Source organism: Crocodylus siamensis, chromosome 4 (assembly GCF_052110815.1).
Source record: "Crocodylus siamensis isolate JL-2025a chromosome 4, ASM5211081v1, whole genome shotgun sequence".
NCBI classification, from domain to species: Eukaryota; Metazoa; Chordata; order Crocodylia; family Crocodylidae; genus Crocodylus; species Crocodylus siamensis.
Window position 1 is genome coordinate 13,274,680 of NC_143398.1, and position 18,806 is coordinate 13,293,485.

The 18,806-nt window shown below is 48.2% G+C and overlaps 1 protein-coding gene across 6 annotated transcripts in view; it reads right to left on the minus strand.

Moving 5' to 3' along the window:
- The window catches only part of FRMD4A (FERM domain containing 4A), a 272,648-nt gene that overhangs the window by 85,493 nt on the left and 168,349 nt on the right, over positions 1-18,806 (minus strand). For all 6 annotated transcript variants that reach the window (XM_090041830.1, XM_090041829.1, XM_090041828.1 and 3 more), the window contains exons 5-6: positions 7,043-7,127; positions 1,522-1,578 (exon numbers count right to left, since the gene is read on the minus strand). In XM_090041830.1, coding sequence (XP_089897956.1) covers positions 1,522-1,578; positions 7,043-7,127 — 142 coding nt within the window. The remainder of the gene's footprint in view (positions 1-1,521; positions 1,579-7,042; positions 7,128-18,806) is intronic.

An 18,806-nucleotide genomic window follows, 5' to 3' on the forward strand; every position in this document is an offset into this window, starting at 1 on the left:
GGTCCAATCTTGCCCATGGACCAGCCCTACAGCCCTCATCTGGGCCGTGGGGCCAAAAGGCTGAGCACCACTGTTCTAAGCAGATTCACTCTGGTTGCCTGTAGTGAACTGCAAACTTTGCACTATTGATAATTTGTCCTGTATTCCTTCCTTTGTGCTTCAGCTGCTTTCCAACTCAGGTTTTGAGATCTGTTTGCAGGGAGCGTGTCACCGGAGACATGTGTACCAGAACTCACCTTGAAGCATGGCAGTATCGCCACAGTACTTATATCAGTGCCTGACTGGAGAGAGCAGGTTTTAGTAAAACATGGGGTCAACTTCAAATCTGGTGTAAACAGGTACAGCTGTGCCTTTGGAACGGTGCTCACCAGGTCGGGATTTGGCCTATGAAGTTCTCATCCCACCACTTCAGTGCTAAACAGTTTCCTTAGCTCCAGATATGATGCTTCACAATCCAGTGTCCTGCACAGTGTATAGTCATAGATGTCGGTGCGAAGTGAATGCAAACAGTTGGTTACTAGGGCCTCACCCAATGTTGCTGTGGCTCTTAATTTGTGAATGCGTAATGCCATGTGGAAGCCAGAAGTGGACAGTGCTAAAAATGGAAGTGCCAAGTACTGCTAGGTAGGTTTCATGGATGCAAATTAATAAGGGCTCAACTGTGACCCTTCACACACCTCAGGCCTGATGGGGCATGAAGGCTCCCTTGTACTGGTGTGTGGACTGCTTGGTGCAGAATACTACCCCATCAGTCTGCAAGGGGGGCAAGGGGGCAGGGGATGCTCTTCTTTTCCCTCCTGTCCTGATAGGCAACTCCAGGTGTGACTTGGCATGGTCGGCTCCAGCCTGCTCCAAAGTGCCAGTCAGCACAGCTACAGGGGATACAGTGGGGCACTGGTCTCCAAAGTGGGGTGCATGCACCCTAGGGGGTGTGCAAGACGATCCATTGGGGTGCAGGAAGAAAATATTAGAACTTCTATTTCTATTAATATACTTATATTGGGGGCACGTGCTCAAAAATTTTTTACTGATGGGGGTGCGTGAATATAAATACATATATTGTAGGTGCGTGCTCAAAAATTTTTTACTGATAGGGGTGCACAAGTATAAATATACATATATTGAGGGGGTGTGCTCAAAAATTTTTTACTGATAGGGGTGCGCGATCAAAAAAGTTTGGAGACCACTGCAGTAGGGGATGTAACTGGTGCCAGCTAAAGGGCTAGTCCAGATCACTTCCACAGCCCTGGTGCAGAGGGGAAGCAGGAACCAGATTCTGAGTCACAATCTGGTTCCTGTCCCCTTCCTGGAGCAGCACTGCCACGCGGTGCCCTGTCCTCAGCCAGGGCTGCAAGGTTACAATCCAGCATGAAAGGGTCCTGGCTTTTCCCCCCTGGTTTGGCAAAATAATCCCCACTCTGCTGCCTTCCTGTCCAGCTGGTGTAAGTCCCGTAGGCATTATTGTCAAATGCTTAATAACAGATCTAGCCCATGTAGGAAGAACGAGAAATTGTTGCCTACCTGCAAGATGTATGCAGCCAATTCAAACACCACTTCGCTGTCTACCTCAATGAGCTCCTGAAGCAAAAATAAAAAAAGGAGAGTTCACTAACATTTCAGCGCCCTCGGGAAGAACCTGCATCTCTTCCTTGTCACAGCACAGCGAAGTGAGCAGTTCCTGCCTTCTCCTCTGGTCTGACTTGAAAGGGTTTCCAGTACTCCCAGAAGCCGAATGTGCTCGTTGTGATGTGGAGGAAACAAAATATGCAGGGTGCTGCCCTGGTAAATGAAGCATGACTTATGAACTCAGCCAGAAGAGGGATGTAGGGGCTTGTTGTGAGAGGCAGTCACATGGACTGGGCCCTTGTACAGATCACCCCTACGGAGATTTGGATGTTTCCTGCAGGTTTTTCAGAATTTAATCTATTGTTTTACTGCATCTGGAAAGAAACACAGAACCAGGACTGAAGTCCTAACTTTAAGGAGCCATGATGATATAGCCAACGGCACACAAGGGAGTGATGTGGCCAGTAACACCTTGGACTCCCAGCCTGAATGACCAGGCACTCACAGCTGGTTCAACTGGAGACACTGGTGTCACCTGATGTGCCCATGCAGGTAAGGGGCACACCTCAGTTCATGAGCCATAATAACTGTGCTGCCTCTGCTCCTGGCAAATAAGGGTAAAATAGAGACCATGACCCAGGTGATATGGCATTGCCTGTTTCTTTCTCAGTGCCAGCTTTTAAAAAGAGCTATCGACCTCAGCTCCTCTCTAACAACCCACCGAGGTTACCTTCTAATGAGACCAAGGCTGCAATACAGAAGCTTCCCTCATTTTCCCTGTGCTCAGCTGTTGCTTAACCACCTAATTTAATTGGGCCGAGTCTGCTAATGATGCATGGGGACTGGGGGAATGACACGTATCAGGGGAACACAATTGTGGTATAAGTTAAATCAACACAAAGAAAGTGCCAGATGATGACATCTAAACCTCACAGGAAGGGCAGCTGGGGAGCCTTGAGAGAAGGCAAGGAGACCTGTGGTGCCTGGGAGCCCACAACGATGTGTGTTCGCTCCTACAACCACCAAAAGTGCAGCTAATGCAGAAGGGGGAGAGTACCCATGTCTCCCACCCCACTTCGGAGAACCATAAAGAAAAGATACACGCTTTCCATAGCACCAGTTTTCCAGGGGCATCAGTGGTGATGGCTGGATGACTAAGAAAGCCTTCAGGCTAAGTCAAGACTTTTGACCAATAGGAGTTTACTGTTATTGTGCATTATTTATAGAGGACCACTGCACATACACCTGTGGCATGATGACAGAACAGTCAAGGAGTCTTGTTATGGTCCCAAAAGCATGACTCGGGCCTCTCTTTAGCCTCATGTCTCCAGCTGGATCAGCTGTGAGTGGCTGGTCCTTCAGACTGGGAGTCCAAGGTGGCCAGACATACTGCTGACCACAACCCTCCTTTGATGTGAGTCTGCTGTGTCTTAATGACAGTGGTAGACTTTTGACTTGATCACAAAGAGATGAGCGCTTTCCAGAGGGCTCATGGGCCCTTCCGACTTATACCCAACTGTGCTGTCTCTGGGAGGAGTATGGCTGGGCCCCTTGTCCAGTGAAGTATAGCTGCATGGTAGCTGCGGGGGAATAAGCCGACGGGAACTCCATGCAGAGACCGAGTGGGAAAGTGCAGTCTGCTGGGGCCTCAGTTCAGTTCTTACCAAAAAAGCCCACTTCAGTGGGGGGCCACACACTGTCTAAGCATCATCACTGGCCCCTCTTTTGCTGTGGAGAGATCCTTCACATATTGGCAGGCCCTTTGTACTGTCCTCCCCCCTCCTACATTTAAACAGAGCACCTGGCTTTCTGGGCTGCAGCTCGCAAGTGCAGTGCATATGTTAAAACCAAGCAAGCCCTGACGGAGGCAAGAAGTGAGACTAGGCAGGACCTGAGTGGGAGAGTCCGAATCTGACTGGGCTATTTTTGCACCAGGATGACAGCGCATTGGATTGTGCAAAGTAATGTTTGCAGAAGAGGCCAGATGAAAATAGGCCAACCCAGCTTTTCTGATTCTTTTTTTTCCCCCACTTTCTTTTATTAAAGCCTCCTCCAAAAAAAGAACAGCGGCCTCAGCTTTTCCTGGCAGCGTTCCCAAAGTCAGGCAGTGGGCTGAGTAAGCGTTTGTAATGGCAACCTTGCTGTAGAGCAGAGCTGGGCAAAGACACTGCTGGACCAGGTTCAGTGGTGTCCTTGCCTGTGCCTTATCCCTGCTGAAGCCAGGAGACATGGAAGAACAGTGGTCTGATTGTGCATGGCTGAGACGCCGGAGCAGGGCGAGGCCCAGAGCTTCAGATCATCTTGGTGCTGGCTAATATCGCTTACTGAGCAAATTGCTTGCTGGGACAAGCACAATGCACTTGTTTGTGAATCAGTCATAATCCCACTCACCGGCTGCTTCCTCACTGACAGATGGGAGGTGAGTCACTAGGAGTCACTTTGCCAGGGAAGTGCTGGGGTGGACACCCAGTTTTCCAGCTGCAAGAAGCCTCTGTTGGATTCCCAGACTCGAACCACCCACCAGGACCCACCTGGCAGGGAGGTTTGCAGGAGGGCTTGGCAGGTCCAGCGAGAGGTCCCAAGGCAGCCCAGCTGCAGCAGGTGTCAGGGGTGAGCGCGTGTGCAAGCATTTCAGGGGCCGCATGGAGGAAAAGGGTCTTGGCGTGGGTGATCTTGATCTCCCAAGGTCTGCACAGATCCCTGGGAATCTGTAGGCTCAGGGATCTACCCTTCTGCCAGGATGTGGTACACTGGGGCTCTGGGTTAACATCTCAGATGACTCGAACCTGATCCTGGGGTCTCCCCCACTCCTGTCCCTATTGCACGGTGACTTGCAAGTATAGACAGGGGAAAACGACTGTGTCACTCCCCTCAGCAGCACTTACAATGGGTGAACACGTCTGTACTCAGAGCAATGCCCATGGGACACTTTTGTTTAAGGTAACTCGTGACAACAGGCTGGTGTTTCTCAGAAGGCCACAGGCCAGAGGAGCTTTTGGCACAAACAAGTTGCCCTGTGCACTGGCCCAAAGGAGGGGTTCATCTCTCCGCCCCCAGCCAACAGCTCGGGAAACAGGTCCTGATGTTCAGTTCAGTGACAAGGGTGCCCTCTGCTGATCTAGCCCTCTCACTACCTGAAGTCCGTTATCTGGGAGCGGTAGGAACATAGGACTAGAAAAGAGCTCCTGGCCATTGACCCAGCCCCCTGCATTTGCAAGCAACTGATTTGCAGTGATTCCACACTTTTTATTCTGTAAATGAACAGAAGCCTTGCTTCCTAAAACGCTAGATGACGGCCACTTTTTTGGAAGTTGCAAGCCCCCTCCTGTCAGCTTTGTGCTTTGATTTCATTTACTTTCAAGGTGGGATCTTGGGGGTCTGTGGAAAGCAGGCACTCAGATGTGGTTAAAAAATGAAAGGGGAGAGGAAAAGTCGGGAGGTTGCTGAGGGAGTGGAAATGTCTCCTGGATGGAAGGACTTTAAAAATATTGTCTCTTGGTTCATTTTTTTGTTTGTTTAGATTTACATGGCCCCCTGCCCCATAGCTGAAACAGCAGCATCAGCAAAGCACTTCAAAGACAGAGGCATTGGAGGCAGGATATCCTCATAAGAGGCACTCAGAGGCAACAGCTATGGCTGTGCTGTAAGAACAAGCTCGATGAGATGGAAGGCAGGTCTGATCCCTGTTTTACTGATGTTAGGAGGGAAGTCCCATATCTTTAAAGTCAAGTGCCTAATGCCAATGGACTTCACTAGGAGTTAGGCTCCTAAATTCCATATGGGACCTGGGTCTAAACAGCTTGGCCAGAGCTACAGAAAAAAGTCAGTGTCTGAGCAGTGATTGCAAACACTGTCCATATCTGATGGCCTGCACCGAGGAAAATGAGGTAGATCTGGTCTGCCACAGGCATCCTGTGATGCCTTGGGCAAGCCACTCACTCCCTCTGTACCCCGGTTCCTATCTGTATATTGAATATAACTGTTGTCTCCCCAGAGCTAATTCATCGGCATAGAGCATTTTGAGATGCTCGCCCTCTCACGTCTGTCAGGGCACTGTGGGACAGGCAGCTCAGCCCACAGGGGACACCACAGGGAAGACAGTGCCCAGGACAGACATATGGCAGCCAAGCAGGAGAGATGCACCATTGACCCACTGCCCCCTCTAAGAGACTTCTCTGACCTCAAAGCATGAGTGTCTTCTCACGCTGGTGTTATGACGCTGATTTCAAAGGACGTTGGTCACCGTGGTCCCCCTTCTTTACTTGTGGTAGGTTATGGTATTATGTCTTGTGGTGGTGTCAGGGTTGAGTCTGTAGTTTTGCTAATAGGTTACATAATGGATTTGTATAGGATGGTTTGTATAGGGATGATCTTGTCTCATTCAGGGGGCTGGACTAGATGACCTCTGGAGGTCCCTTCTAGGCTTACTTCCCTATGACTCTAGGACTTATTTCTAACTGCTTCCCCATAAGCAACAGGAGAATCAATCCTTCAACTTCTGGTTTAGGGCAGATACAGCAATGGATGGACCAAACTTAAAAGAATGAACTTTGCAAAGAGCTGGGTACAGTGATGGACGGTTGGTTGTAGGGACGGGAAGGGAACTCCTGGACCATGGTGTCTCATCTCTTATTTCTGCAGGCAACCGATCAAGTCCTACAAACCTATTCATTGATTTAGCAAACTCCATCTTAGGAATAGTTACATTTTTAAGCTCCTGGTGCTCCTCCACAAAGGCTGTTCCACAGCCTCCATGATGATTAGTCATTTCAGGCACCTATACACGAGCAATGAGGCTGCTCCGACACGCTGTAATTCCAGCACATCGGAGCAGACTCAATTAAACGAGTCTGCTGGAGCGTGGCAATTACTGCACTACAGCAGCCTCCAGCATTTCGTGTATCAGTGTCCCTGCACTTAAAAATGGCAGTGGAGGCACATTATCTAAAGCTCATTTGAGAAGCTTTAGATAAAGTGCCCCCGCCGCCATTTTTACATTTTTAAGCACGGGGATGCTGATACATGAGAAACTCCAGGCACTTTAATTTGAATGTGTCTCAGAGCCATTCTGATTAAAGCTTCCCCCCTTTCTCCCTCACTTCTGGAGCACGTGTATAAATGCGGTTCCAGTCTAAAAGCATTCATGGCCAATTTATATCCATTAGTCCTTGAACCAACATTGTCCTTTTAACTTAAACAGGTCTTCTGCCTCCCTGGTGTTTGTACGCTGATGCATTTATATAGCACAATTGTTTCCCCCCACAGGCCCCAACCATGACATGAATAGCTTCCTTCATTTCATTAGACTTGCTACAGATATTTATTTTAGCTGACAACCCTTGCTTGGGGCAATGGAAGCAGCCAGCTAACTGCAGCACCCTCGAACTGGGGGTAGACTGACAATCCCTGATCCAGGTGAAGGAGCCAGACTTTTTTTGCCCCCTTAATCCAATCTTCAATGCAAAGGGGCCCTTACCTTGTAGATGCAGGACTTTGCATTCAGGAAAAACAGCTCGATGGTGGCATTATCTTTTAGATAAGAGATGCTTTCAATGTAGAACCTGGAAAGGAAAGGAAAAGACAGATGAGCCACGTAAGACGGTTTCAAAGGAAAGCAAAAGAAAGACCACTCTTTATTTAGACACCCCTTCCATGAAAGGTATAACCAATGGAGTCAGGCAGATTGTAAGAAAACTACAGCTCTTTTGTTTTCTTGTTATTATATTGTGGTTCTGCGTGCATGTCCTTTAAGACGCAATTATTCAACAGGATTCAGCATATATCCTGACCATGCTGAAAGGATTATCAAGAAGATTATTTGCTTTGTCTCTGTAAACTTCCCCGACATCCCAGTCACATGGGGCACCTCTTTTTCACCCTCTGCCCAAAGCTGTGCTGTAGCATTGCTGATTGCCATTAAGGAACTGCTGTGTACTAGCCCACAGGCGGCTGCATTTGACTGGAGGGTGAAATGACTCCTGACTATACCACAGAAAGATGTTTAGCCAAATCGTTATTATTAAAAATACCCACAATGCTCTAGCACTAGTTTATTACTTCAAATGTGTATGAATGTATTACAAAAAATTACTCTGTGCAAATGGATTTCACATTCCTCTTTTTATTTGCATAAATAGACTTCTACTCTCCGGTGCTTTAGAGTCCTGCTCCTTTACTACCTAATGCACAGCAGCTTTGCCATTGAACTGAATAGACACATGATCCGGCATTTCATTTGCTGCATGGTGAAAAAGCACTAGAACAATGAGAGCAAGATCCCACCAATGTCGAAGGCTGATTGTTGTTATTATTTCATTGTATCTATGAAATTACACACGCACAAACACCTTCTGGGCATTTACAATTCCAACAGTAAGAGAGAATCACCTGGGTTCAAACAATAATTAAATGACATTTTGTATTTCCACTGCAAGGAAAGTAAAAAAGAAGTAGAATTGTACCCCGTCCAGTTTGCTTCAGGCTGATTTTGAAGCTGCAGGTTGGTGGTAGATAGGTCTCTGCCTGAACTACAATACTAACACATGCTGTAAGAGGCTATTGAACATGGAAGGTGCCAGTGAAGTGCTCTCTGTATCAGGAACTAAAAGAAAAAGATAATTCAGCCCTTGTCCAACTGCAGTGAAGCCTTAAGTCCTGGCTTGACTGAGTCTGGGTCTGGGAAAAGCAAAGAGCGGCTCTTACAAACAACAGAATCTGCCCAGGGTCAAGCCATTTGCTAGGCTGGGGCTATAGTGGTAAGATCTTTAGGGGCAAATGCCCAGGCTTTGTCTGTGTTTGCAAAGACCCCTTTGATCTGGACTGGGACTTCTATGTACTGGGCTCTGACCTTGACTAAGGATCCCAGCACCTCTGCAGCACAAACAGTAGCAACAAAATCAACCATCTCATGACTCTTCTGAAGGCCCTTCAAAACTGCCTAGTCAAATAAACTCTTTTTAGAACAGAAGTAGTTATTAGACTGATTAGCTATTACACTGGCCAGGCACCAAATAGTTTTTTTCAGTCAACCCGGTATGTTTTTTTCCCCTGGCAAAATGAAAAGGACCAAGCCAATTTCAATTTTGGTCTCACAAAACTTTTCCTTTTATTTTTTCCAGCCTAAATTATTTGCTTGATTTTACTTGTATTTGCAAACGGTTTCCTCCAAAACTGTGGTTTTCATCAAATAATTTATCCACCAAAGAACACTGTTCAGCTCCAGTTCTTATGTCCAAAAAGGGCAGTTTGTAAAGAAAAAAAAAGACATCATTTTAAATGCAAGGATCTGGTATCCTTTCTGCTGAACTCATGGACAAAAGTGGTGGTACTTCTGCCACTGTTTCTTCTGAAGAGCCATTGAGATAGCAGATAAAGAAATGGGGAGAGAACATCTCTTGCAACAGAGGCAGCTAATTTCTAACTGCCTGACTGTCATTACTGGTGTTGGGTTGAGAGCAAGAGAAGATATGGCTTTATTGCCAGCCCTGGCTATTTTCAAGGGACCAAGCTGCAGTAGTGTGGCTAAGCAGAAGGTCCCAAAGCCTATTTCTGAGTGATCATAGAATAAACCTTTGCAGATGTGACAACCAGCTTCGTAAGCAAAGCAAAGGAAACCATCAACATGTCCAGATAAACCAGTAATGAGATACTATTAAAAGTAAGGAGAGAACATTAAATAATCCAAATATACAATACATTAAAGAACCCAAAGATACAGTCCTTGATGTAACCACAACTATTTGATGTTATTTTGTTATAACAGATATTTTAAAGATTTTTAGATAAGTTGTAAAATAAACAAAGCAGCATTGTTTACGGAAGATCATAAATTTTGGGGAAGAGAAGAACAGGATGAGGGCAAGCAGTATCCTGCAGTGATGAAGGAAGGAGATAAGACTCCTGCCCTCCAGAAGTGTAATTTTCACAGAACCATAAATCTCAACTGATGGACACCTTTCACGTCTACCAGAAAACTGGTCCAGGCCAGTTCTAAAAGTTTCAGTGAAACAAAAAAATTTAAATAAAACCAATTAGAGGTCATTTATTATAATCCAGGAAGTTTTTGTAAAGTGTTGGGGACAACTTCCTAGTGCAAGTGCTGGAGCATCCAATTAGGGGCTTGCTCGTCTTCACCTGCTGCTGACAAACAGGGAAGAATTGGTGGGGAATGTGGTAGTGGTTGGGCAGCAGTGACCATGAGATGATTGATTTTGGGGTCCTGAGGAAAGGAAGGCTGGAGAGCAGCAGAGTAAGGATCTTGGACTTCAGGAAAGCAGACTTCGACTCACTCATGGGCAGGACCCCCTGGGAAGCCAGTCTGAGGGGGAGAGGAGTCCAGGAGAGCTGGCTGTACTTTAAGGAAACCTTATTGAGAGTGCAGGAACAAACCACCCTGATAGGCAGGAAGACTAGCAAGTGTGGCAGAAGAACAGCTTGGCTTAGCAGGGAACTCTTCAATGAGCTAAAACACAAAAAGGAAGCATATAGGAAGTGGAAACGTGGACAAACAACTAGAGAGGAGTATGAGAGTATCGCTCAAGCATATAGGGATGAAATCAGGAAGGCCAAATGCATTTGGAGTTGCAGCTAGCAGGGGATGTGAAGGGGAACAAGAAGGGTATGTCAGTACCAAGAGGAAGATCAGAGAAAGTGTGAGTCTCTTACTGAATGGGGGAGGCAACCTAGTGACAGAGGATGCAGAAAAGGGTGACGTGTTCAATGCCTTTTTTACCTCGTCTTCACAGGCAAGGTCAGCTCCCAGACTACAGCATCTGGCAGTACAGTTTGGGGAGCCAACAGCAGTGAAAGAACAGGTTAGGGACTATTTAGAAAAGCTGGACAGGTACAAGTCCATGGGACCAGATGGGATACACCTAAGGTCACCAAGGGAGCTGGCTGATGTGATTACGGAGCACTGGCCATCATCTCTGAAAACTCATGGTGATCGGGAGAGGTCCCGGATGATTAGAAGAGGGCAAACACAGTACCCATATTTAAGAAGGGGAAAAAGGAGGATTCAGGGAACTACAGACCAGTCAGCCTCACCTCAGTCCCTGGAAAAGTCATGGAGCAGATCCTCAGGGAATCCATTTCTAAGCAAGAAGGAGAAGGTGATTACTAGGAACAGTCAGCATGGATTCACCAGCGGCAAGTCATGCCTGACCAACCTGATTGCCTTCTATGATGAGAAAAAGGGCTCTGTGGATGTGGGGAGACCAGTGGATGTGGTATACCTTGATTTTAGCAAGGTTTTTGATCTAGTCTCCCACAGCATTTTCGTAGGCAAGCTAAGGATATATAGGATGGATGAATGGACTGTAAGGTGGATAGAAAACTGGCTGGAGCATCGGGCTCAGAGTGTAGTAGTCAATGGCTTGATGTCTAGCTGGCAGCTGGTATCAAGTGGAGTATCCCGGGGTCAGGCTTGGGGTGGTTTTGTTCAATATCTTCAACAACGACCTGGAAGATGGCACAGAGTGCACTCTCAGCAGGTGACACCAATCTGGGGGGAGTAGTAGATAGGCTGGAGGGTAGGGCTGGGATGCAGAGTGACCTAGACAAATTGAAGGATTGGGCAGAAGGAGGGTCAACAAGGATAAGTTCAAAATCCTGCACTTAGGACAGAACAATCCCATGCGCTGGTACAGGCTGGGGGCTGACTGGCTGGGCAGCAGATTTGCAGAAAAGGACCTGGGGGTTACAGTGGACAATAACGGCATCCTGGGCTGCATTGGTAGGTGTGTTGCCAGCATGTCAATGGAAGTGATTATGCCCCTCTATTTAGCACTCGTGAAGTCACATCTGGACTACCGTGTCCAATTTTGGTCCCCCCACTGCAGAAAGGATGTGGGCAAATTGGAGAAAGTCCAGCGAAGGGCAGTGAAAATGGCTTGGGGCTGGGGCACATGACTTGTAAAGAGAAGCTGAGGGAACTGGGCTTATTTAGCCTAGAGAAGAGAAGACTGAGAGTAGACCTAATAGCAGCCTTCAACTCCCTGCAAGGGGGTTGCAAAGAAGATGGAGCTGGACTGTTCTCAGTGGTGACAGACAGAACAAGGAGCAATGATCTCAAATTGCAGCAAGGGAAGTTTAGATTAGATATTACGAAGAATTTTCTCAGTAGGAGGGTAGTACAGCACTGGAACAGGTTACCCAGACAGACTGTGGACTCTCCATCCTTGGAGGTTTTTAAGACCCAGCTAGACAAAGCCCTGGCTGTAATGACCTAGTTGCAATGGTCCTGCTTTGAGCAGGGTGTTGGACTAGATGACCTTCCTCCCAGCCCTTATTTTCTATGCTTCTATGATTCTAATATTAGAACCAGGCGTCTATGGGGTATCGGCTGGAGGCAAATTTGGAGAACTCAGCAAATTCAAGAAGACTTGCTGCCAATCTGCATGCCACGCTCTTCCCACCTCGAGTCTCCCTGGCCAGTACTGGTGAGAATCTACATTATGTTGTCATGGGTAGCCGGACAGACTTTGGGGTACATGCTTGTGGGGTTTTTTTTAAGTGTAAGCAGCTCAAAGGTCAGACTGTAGATCTGTTTCTGCCCCTTTTATCAGCAGCCAACCTGCAAGATTACCTATAATCTGGGTAACAGCTTGATTTTCACATGCCAGGTGGGGTTTACAGTACAGCTAATTAGCAAAGGTCCTTCTCGTTGTGGCGCCTGCACAAACACGATTCTGTCTAATGACACACGGGGGCACTCTTGCATTTGTTAAAGCCACCATGATGCTTCTTAAGGCTTTCTACCCAGGCCCATGCAATCCCTTTGCTGCGTGAAAAGCCGAGTCCCTGCTTAGCCGAGAGCTTGCACACGGTACTTGAAATTCACAAAGAGAGCCCAATTCCTGAGTGGCCGGCAGAGTAGAGTGCATGCTGGGGAGGGGATGGAGGTCCCTCCCCCACTAGCACATCTAGACAAATACAGTACATGTGCACCAGGAAATTGCTGTTCTTATTGAAAAGAAAATAGATCTGCAGAGAGAGCTCTGGTGGGATTTGCTCTGTGGCATACACAGAAATCTGAAACGCAGCCTACTCCTTGGAATTCAGATCCCGCACTGAAGGAAGGGGCGGGGGGATGAGGCGGGACAGGCGTCTCCTCCTACGATCGACTTCTGCAAAACACACTGATGGAAAAGGTGCTTTACCATGATCGGATGGCCCTGCATAAGCAGGCAGAAGGTGTGGTTCTCTGGCTAAGGAAGTGATCTGAGATTGGGGATCAGGGTTACAGAGATCAGAGGCTCCGCCACAAGTTTTCCACATGACCGTGACCAAGTCACTTAACCAATCTGCATTTTTGGCCCCTGTCTGTAAAACTGGGTGGGTAATACTTCTCCCCTCCTCCCCCATCACCCATGTTTTGTTGGTCTTGACTATTTACATTGCAAGCCCTTTTCCTTGCTGCATGTTCAAAAGCTTGCCAACTTTACAGTCAGAAGGAGCCTTTCCGATCATCTAGTCCAGTGATTCCCGACTGAGGTACTGTGGTGCTCAACCCTTATCCTACAGAGTAAGTGATCACTACTTCTCCGCCAGAGGCTCTGCTCCTCTGCCCCCCAGCAACCTCCACGCTCCCAGCAGCACACTTTGCCACGTGTGGCTGGCTGGGTGGATATGGGACTGCACTTTTCAGCCCAGCATATCCCTCCCCGCCCAATCCTCCCATGCTCCTGGGGCTGGCCAGAACGGACGCAAGCACATGTGGCTCCAGTTGCCAGCATGCAAGTCCCCAGAGGAGCAGCCACAGCAGTTGGGACCGCACTTGCCCCTACAAAGGGATAGGGAAGGGGCAATGGAAAAAGCTGGGCGCAGCAGTGTGAGGTCCTGCCCTTGATGCCCTAACTTGGTACTAGCTAGAGTCTAGCTCAGTGCTTCTCGGCTGGGGTGACATTCAGTTCCAAAAAGTTATAAAGAGGTGCCTTGAGGTTAAAAAGGTTGGGAAAAACTGGTTTAACCAGGCTGGAAGAAGCACACCCAGTTGTTTCTGTATCATGCCCATAACTTCTGATTGAGGCACAGGATACAGGGAATACAGCGTGTCTGCGAGGTACCTGGCACAAAGGGGGCCCTGTCTTAGTTGGTACTCTCCATGCTACTCAGTACAAACAATAAATAAAACTGCATCTGGAAGCCCCTTCCAGTATATTTTTTTCTGGCCAGCAAATGTCACAAGGAGAGTTTCACTCCTTCTCCCTCGCAGCAAGAGCTGTGAGCTTCCCAAAGGGGACTGGTGGATATATATATATATATTAATTTAAAATCCCTGGTAAAAAAAGGTCTAGAAAATGCCACTCCTGCTACTATCTCTTTCCATCCCTCAGTCACTTATAATTCATTGAGTCCATTTTCTAAGCATTAATTAAATGGACCAGTGAATATTACACTGTGTAATGAACACAAAGAGCCTATCTTGACTGCCACCTCTCAGCGCAAGGCAGATAATAATGAACGCTGTATTACACACCCTGGAAGGTTTTTGAAGCTGCTGCGGCTCAACTGTTTAAAATTTCACCAGTGTGTAAGCCTTTCAGCTGAGGTTACGTGCCCTGCACTGATCAGATCGTGCTCCATAGCAAATGGCAGCTAGCTGGCACGCCAGTCTTAAACAGCAAAGCCAGGCAGCAACGAAAGGCGAAGCTCCTATTTCCAGTGGCCAAATTCCTGCAGCAGTGACTGTGACAAGCTTCACTACAAATTCCACCCCCTCCGCTGGTGGAAATCAGGACAGTGTCTGGATTTAGCTGGAGTGACGCGGATTTAGCTCAGCGGAGAATCGGGGAAAGCTATTTCAAGACAGCACCGGCAGTTGGGTGCCTAACTCCCACTGACTTCCCGACGGAGATGTGTGCCTAACTCCACCCAGGTCTTTGAATAGCTCCGTGACAGCCTTTTCCACCATTTCGTCGCTGAGCTGTCAGGTCCTGCCAGGTGCTGAGGGTCTTTTGAGATGGTCCTTGCCCCTACCCTCCATTTTACCCACTTACTTAGCTGATCCTTTGGTTGGCCTTGCATTAAAAACCCAGCCTCACATGTGTGAATTTAGCACCAGTGAAAAGTGCTTGGTAGCTAAAGTTATTTTGCTTAGAAGTGAAGTGAAGGCAAGAAGGGAATAATTTTCCATGTCCAAACTATGGGAAACCTAAGGGGGGAGGTGGGGGGGAGACAGATCAGCTTCCATGGCCACCAACACTTTCATCTCTTTACCAAAGAGAAGGCCAATGAATGCCAAACGCGGAGATGGATTTTGTGACGCAGAGGGATGTCCAGTGGAAAACAAATCCAGCAAATAGTTGCTGGACCACTATCAGCTTGGGCTGGATTTGGCAAACTACCAGTAACAGGTTCGAGGCACTTTTATGCCCATGCTCCGGGAGGTGGAGGGGGGGCTGAGAGCCGCTGTAATTAAAGTGCCTGCAGTGTCACATGTATCAGCATCCGCACACTGAAAAATGGCGGTGGGGGCGCTTTAACTGAGCTTGTTGAACAAGCTTTAGTTAAAGTAACCCACTGCCATTTTTCAGCATGGGGACACTGACACTGGAGTCTGCTGGAGTACAGTAATTACCAGCAGACTCGATTAATTAAGTCTGCGCCGACGTGCTACAATTACAGTGCGTTGAAGCAGCCTCGATGCACGTGTATAGGTGTTATACGAGCTGTTCATTCACCTATTACTCATTTGAATCTATTATTCGAGACATTTGAGGCCATGACTCTAACATGAACTGTATTTATTTCCTAAGAAAGTAGGCAGAATTGCTTGAGGGTTATAAAATGCTTTGCCTTGCGAAACTCATCCAAGCTCTAAATTCAACTAAAGAAGAACTTTATTGGGCAGGAGTCCACGTGATTTGTAGCCTACCATAGTACCAGGGGCTTCATAACACTTCCTTGCTTCTCCTGATGCCTGTGAAGCTTAGCTCATGCATATGAATCTAGCTAGTCAAAAGGTTTTGTTAACAAAATGGCCAAACTCAAATGTTTTCTCATTTGCCACAACATTTGAGCTTTTCCAAGACAGTTCACAAGAGATCTGGGAACTCTCTCGATAGTTTAAGAAAAGAGTCCAACCTTCTTCATTTCACGGCAAAGCTAGATCTCCCCCAGATTAGCGGGCCACCGTGATAGAGGATCTGGCCCCGGTGCCTTCCCTGGCAGGGTCATGAGCGTGCAGGATGTTCAGAGAGCTCCGACTGGGCAGGGAGATGGCAGGGAGCCCTGTCCTGACTGCCTGCTCTCCAGGGAAAGAGGTGGTAGTGGCGAATGGATGGGTCACAACAGCATGAGCTCAAGTTGGGGGTTTGGGATAAGCCCAGGATCAGTGGAAGCAGGTGGCTCTGGTGAACCTGGCTATACACAAGGATCAGCCATTGCTCCAAAAGGAGGTGGCCCCTGGTCGGTGACTACGGGAATGAGGCACGGGGAAGAAGGACTGCAGATGTCTGTGGCTGACCCAGGGGGCTGCAGCTGATAAACTTAAAAGTTTGTGCGGGAGAGGTTGGGGGTGAATTCCAGCCTCCACCAGAGCTGTGGGACGGCCGCCCGTCCACAGCAAGGGCTGGGAGTTTGGAAATCAGTTGTAGCAAGGCTACGACGGTGCTGTGGTGTGGGAAGACCCCCGCCACCCTGACACGATATTTCTAACCTGTGAGAAAGACAAACAACCTGAGACACAGTGTTTCCCCCTCACCATTGACATGAATTAGCATAACTGAATTAAAACCAACTTCTGCGAATATTTTCAACCCAAACAAAAAGGTCTAGTTCCTGCATGTTCCTACTATTTGCTTCCCCCATTTTCAACCAGTCCTTTCCACAAAGTACTTTCCGCTCCCAGGATGGAGGGCATTGGACAAAGGCAAGAGAAGGCCTCGAAGTCTGAGTCTTTCTGCTCTTAAAAGGAGGCAGAATGAAGCTCCCAAAGAAGCAGAGAGTCTCATGCTATTCATTTCCCTATTAGATCGACAAAGTAACTACTTCCAGTCCTACTTTCCTACAAGCCTACGGCTTAACTGGAGTCAGCATCTGCACGGAGCAAGATGCTCATGTGCTTTGGCAAGCTCTGGATCCGGCTTATCATTCTCCCCACCACGTCAATGAAAACCTCTGTGGATGATCTGAAAGATGGGAGACCCATTTGCTCTCTGAAAAAGATAAAACATGATATGCACGTGCCTCTAATGGACTCCGATGCAGACGCCGTTGCATCCAGTGCTCGTGGTAAATGATTAGCCTAGACAGCTCCAACCGCTGAGCTGCTTTCATGTTCAAGCCCTGTGTGTTAATGTTTGGGGATGCACACTTTAAGCGCTGACATTTGAAGCATGCAGCAGGCCTCAGGAGGGAGATGAAAACAGAAAAGCGCTGCAAAGCAATCAGCTGGGGACTCGCAGGAAAGGCTGAGGCAGGAGGAGTCTCTCCTACCTGCCCTTGGTAGCAGATCCCTGCACATCAGTGTGGTCACCAGCACCTCCCTCCCACTAAGGCTAGAGAAGCTGGGTTGTCCCTCTGCCTGTGCGTGCAGCCGGTCCCATTCTGCTCTCAAATACCAGCAATCAAAGCTAATGACTGGCAATTTGGCACTGGCATGTAGGAGCCCTCACTTGGAGAGAGGGAGCCATGTCAGCTTTCATCTCATCACCGGGCAGCCGCCACATTTGGGTTTTCACTCTGAAGGTGATCTCATCTTCGAAAGCCCTGGCTTATACCTTCTCCCACCTTCTTCTCCTGCAGTGAGAGATCAAGCCACGGTGCATCCATCAATGTGCTTTTATCAGGGCTTTGAAAAAGATAGACCTGTTGTGGAAGCAGCGATGCTGGCATCTAGGATGTTCAGATCCCATCTCTGCTAATGATAAAAAGTGTGACTTGGAAAGGTCTGTTAAGCTTTGTGCCTCAGTTTCCCCAACTAGGCAACTGACCCTCTTAATTTAGGCCCTCGCACACTTCTGACCTGCAACCTGAAAGGGGTCTTTGTAAGGAAGCCAAAAGATTTCAGCAGAAAGGCTCTCACTGGTTTTATAGCAAGCTCCGAATGAACCTCTCCAAGTAGGTGATACGAGGTTCAGCCACCTCAGTGGAGCCATCTGCCCTGCAGCCATCCACTGGGCCTGGGGAGCGGCTAGTGAAACTATAAACCACTATGGGATGAGGCAGGGGTGGGAGGAAGGGGCAGGTGTCTGTGACAGGTGGGGTGGGGACACGTGCATGGTTCGTCCCAGCACCCAGTGGTGCAAGGACAGGAAAGCTTCTGGCCAAATGTTCCTCCATAAAACCTCCTCTAGGCTGGTGAATGACCTTCTCCTTAAAGGGCAGTAGTTTTCAGGGGGATGGAAAGCGCTAGCTAAAGGCTCCATGATTAAAGCAGCTGTTCCAGGAAGGAACGATCTGGGGAAGATTCCAGCTCATCCCTCCACAGCACTGAGGCCAGACCTCAAACAGGCTGACTTCGGTGCGAGTCCTCTTCACCTAAGCTCTTCTGGGCACAGACCTCCAGGGTCATCCACCGAAAACAACGGAGCAGCAAAAGCAGCTTGGCGGGTTCTGGAAAGCAGAGCTGTCCCTGCCGTGCCTCGTCAGGTCCCAGCTCTTCGGGAGCTGCAGCCTCGCAGCCAGCACCTTTCCAGCTCTGCTTGGGCAAACACGGCAAGGTTAAGTATGAAACGCTTTCTCCACAGCCCTCCTTTGCTAGAGGAGTAATACATGCCGGGTGCTGGAGTTTGTGCTGTTCCTCAGAGCTCCCTGGTGGAAGACAGGGTTGACCGAGCTGATTCGGCAGAGGAGGGAGGCAGAGCTAGTGCAAATAGCCATCGTCCCCATCTCCTCTGCAGCAGCCGGCTTACAACATCTGAATGGGAAAGGAGGTGCAGAAGGGGAATTCCCTAATGTGGCCTCAAGCTCAAGCTGGCTGTTTGCTTTCCAAGCTGGGTGGTCTTAGGTTTTCCACCAAAAGCAATCGCTCAGCTGCACCAGGTAACCGAGTGGGTGGCCTGTACGTCGTTCCAGTACTGCTTTGCACCGGTAGAGCACCGTTCATCTGAGGAGCTCAAGGCACTTCAGAAACATTAGTCAGTTAAGCCTCAGAAAACTCTTTTGATGCTGTTTCACAGATGGGCAACATGAACAGACATTTTGGGTGAAATCCTAGTTTCACTCAGGTCAGGGAGATCTGCCCTTTATTTCAGTGGGGACAGGGTCAGTTGAGGCTATGCTGCTCCCCACTCTCC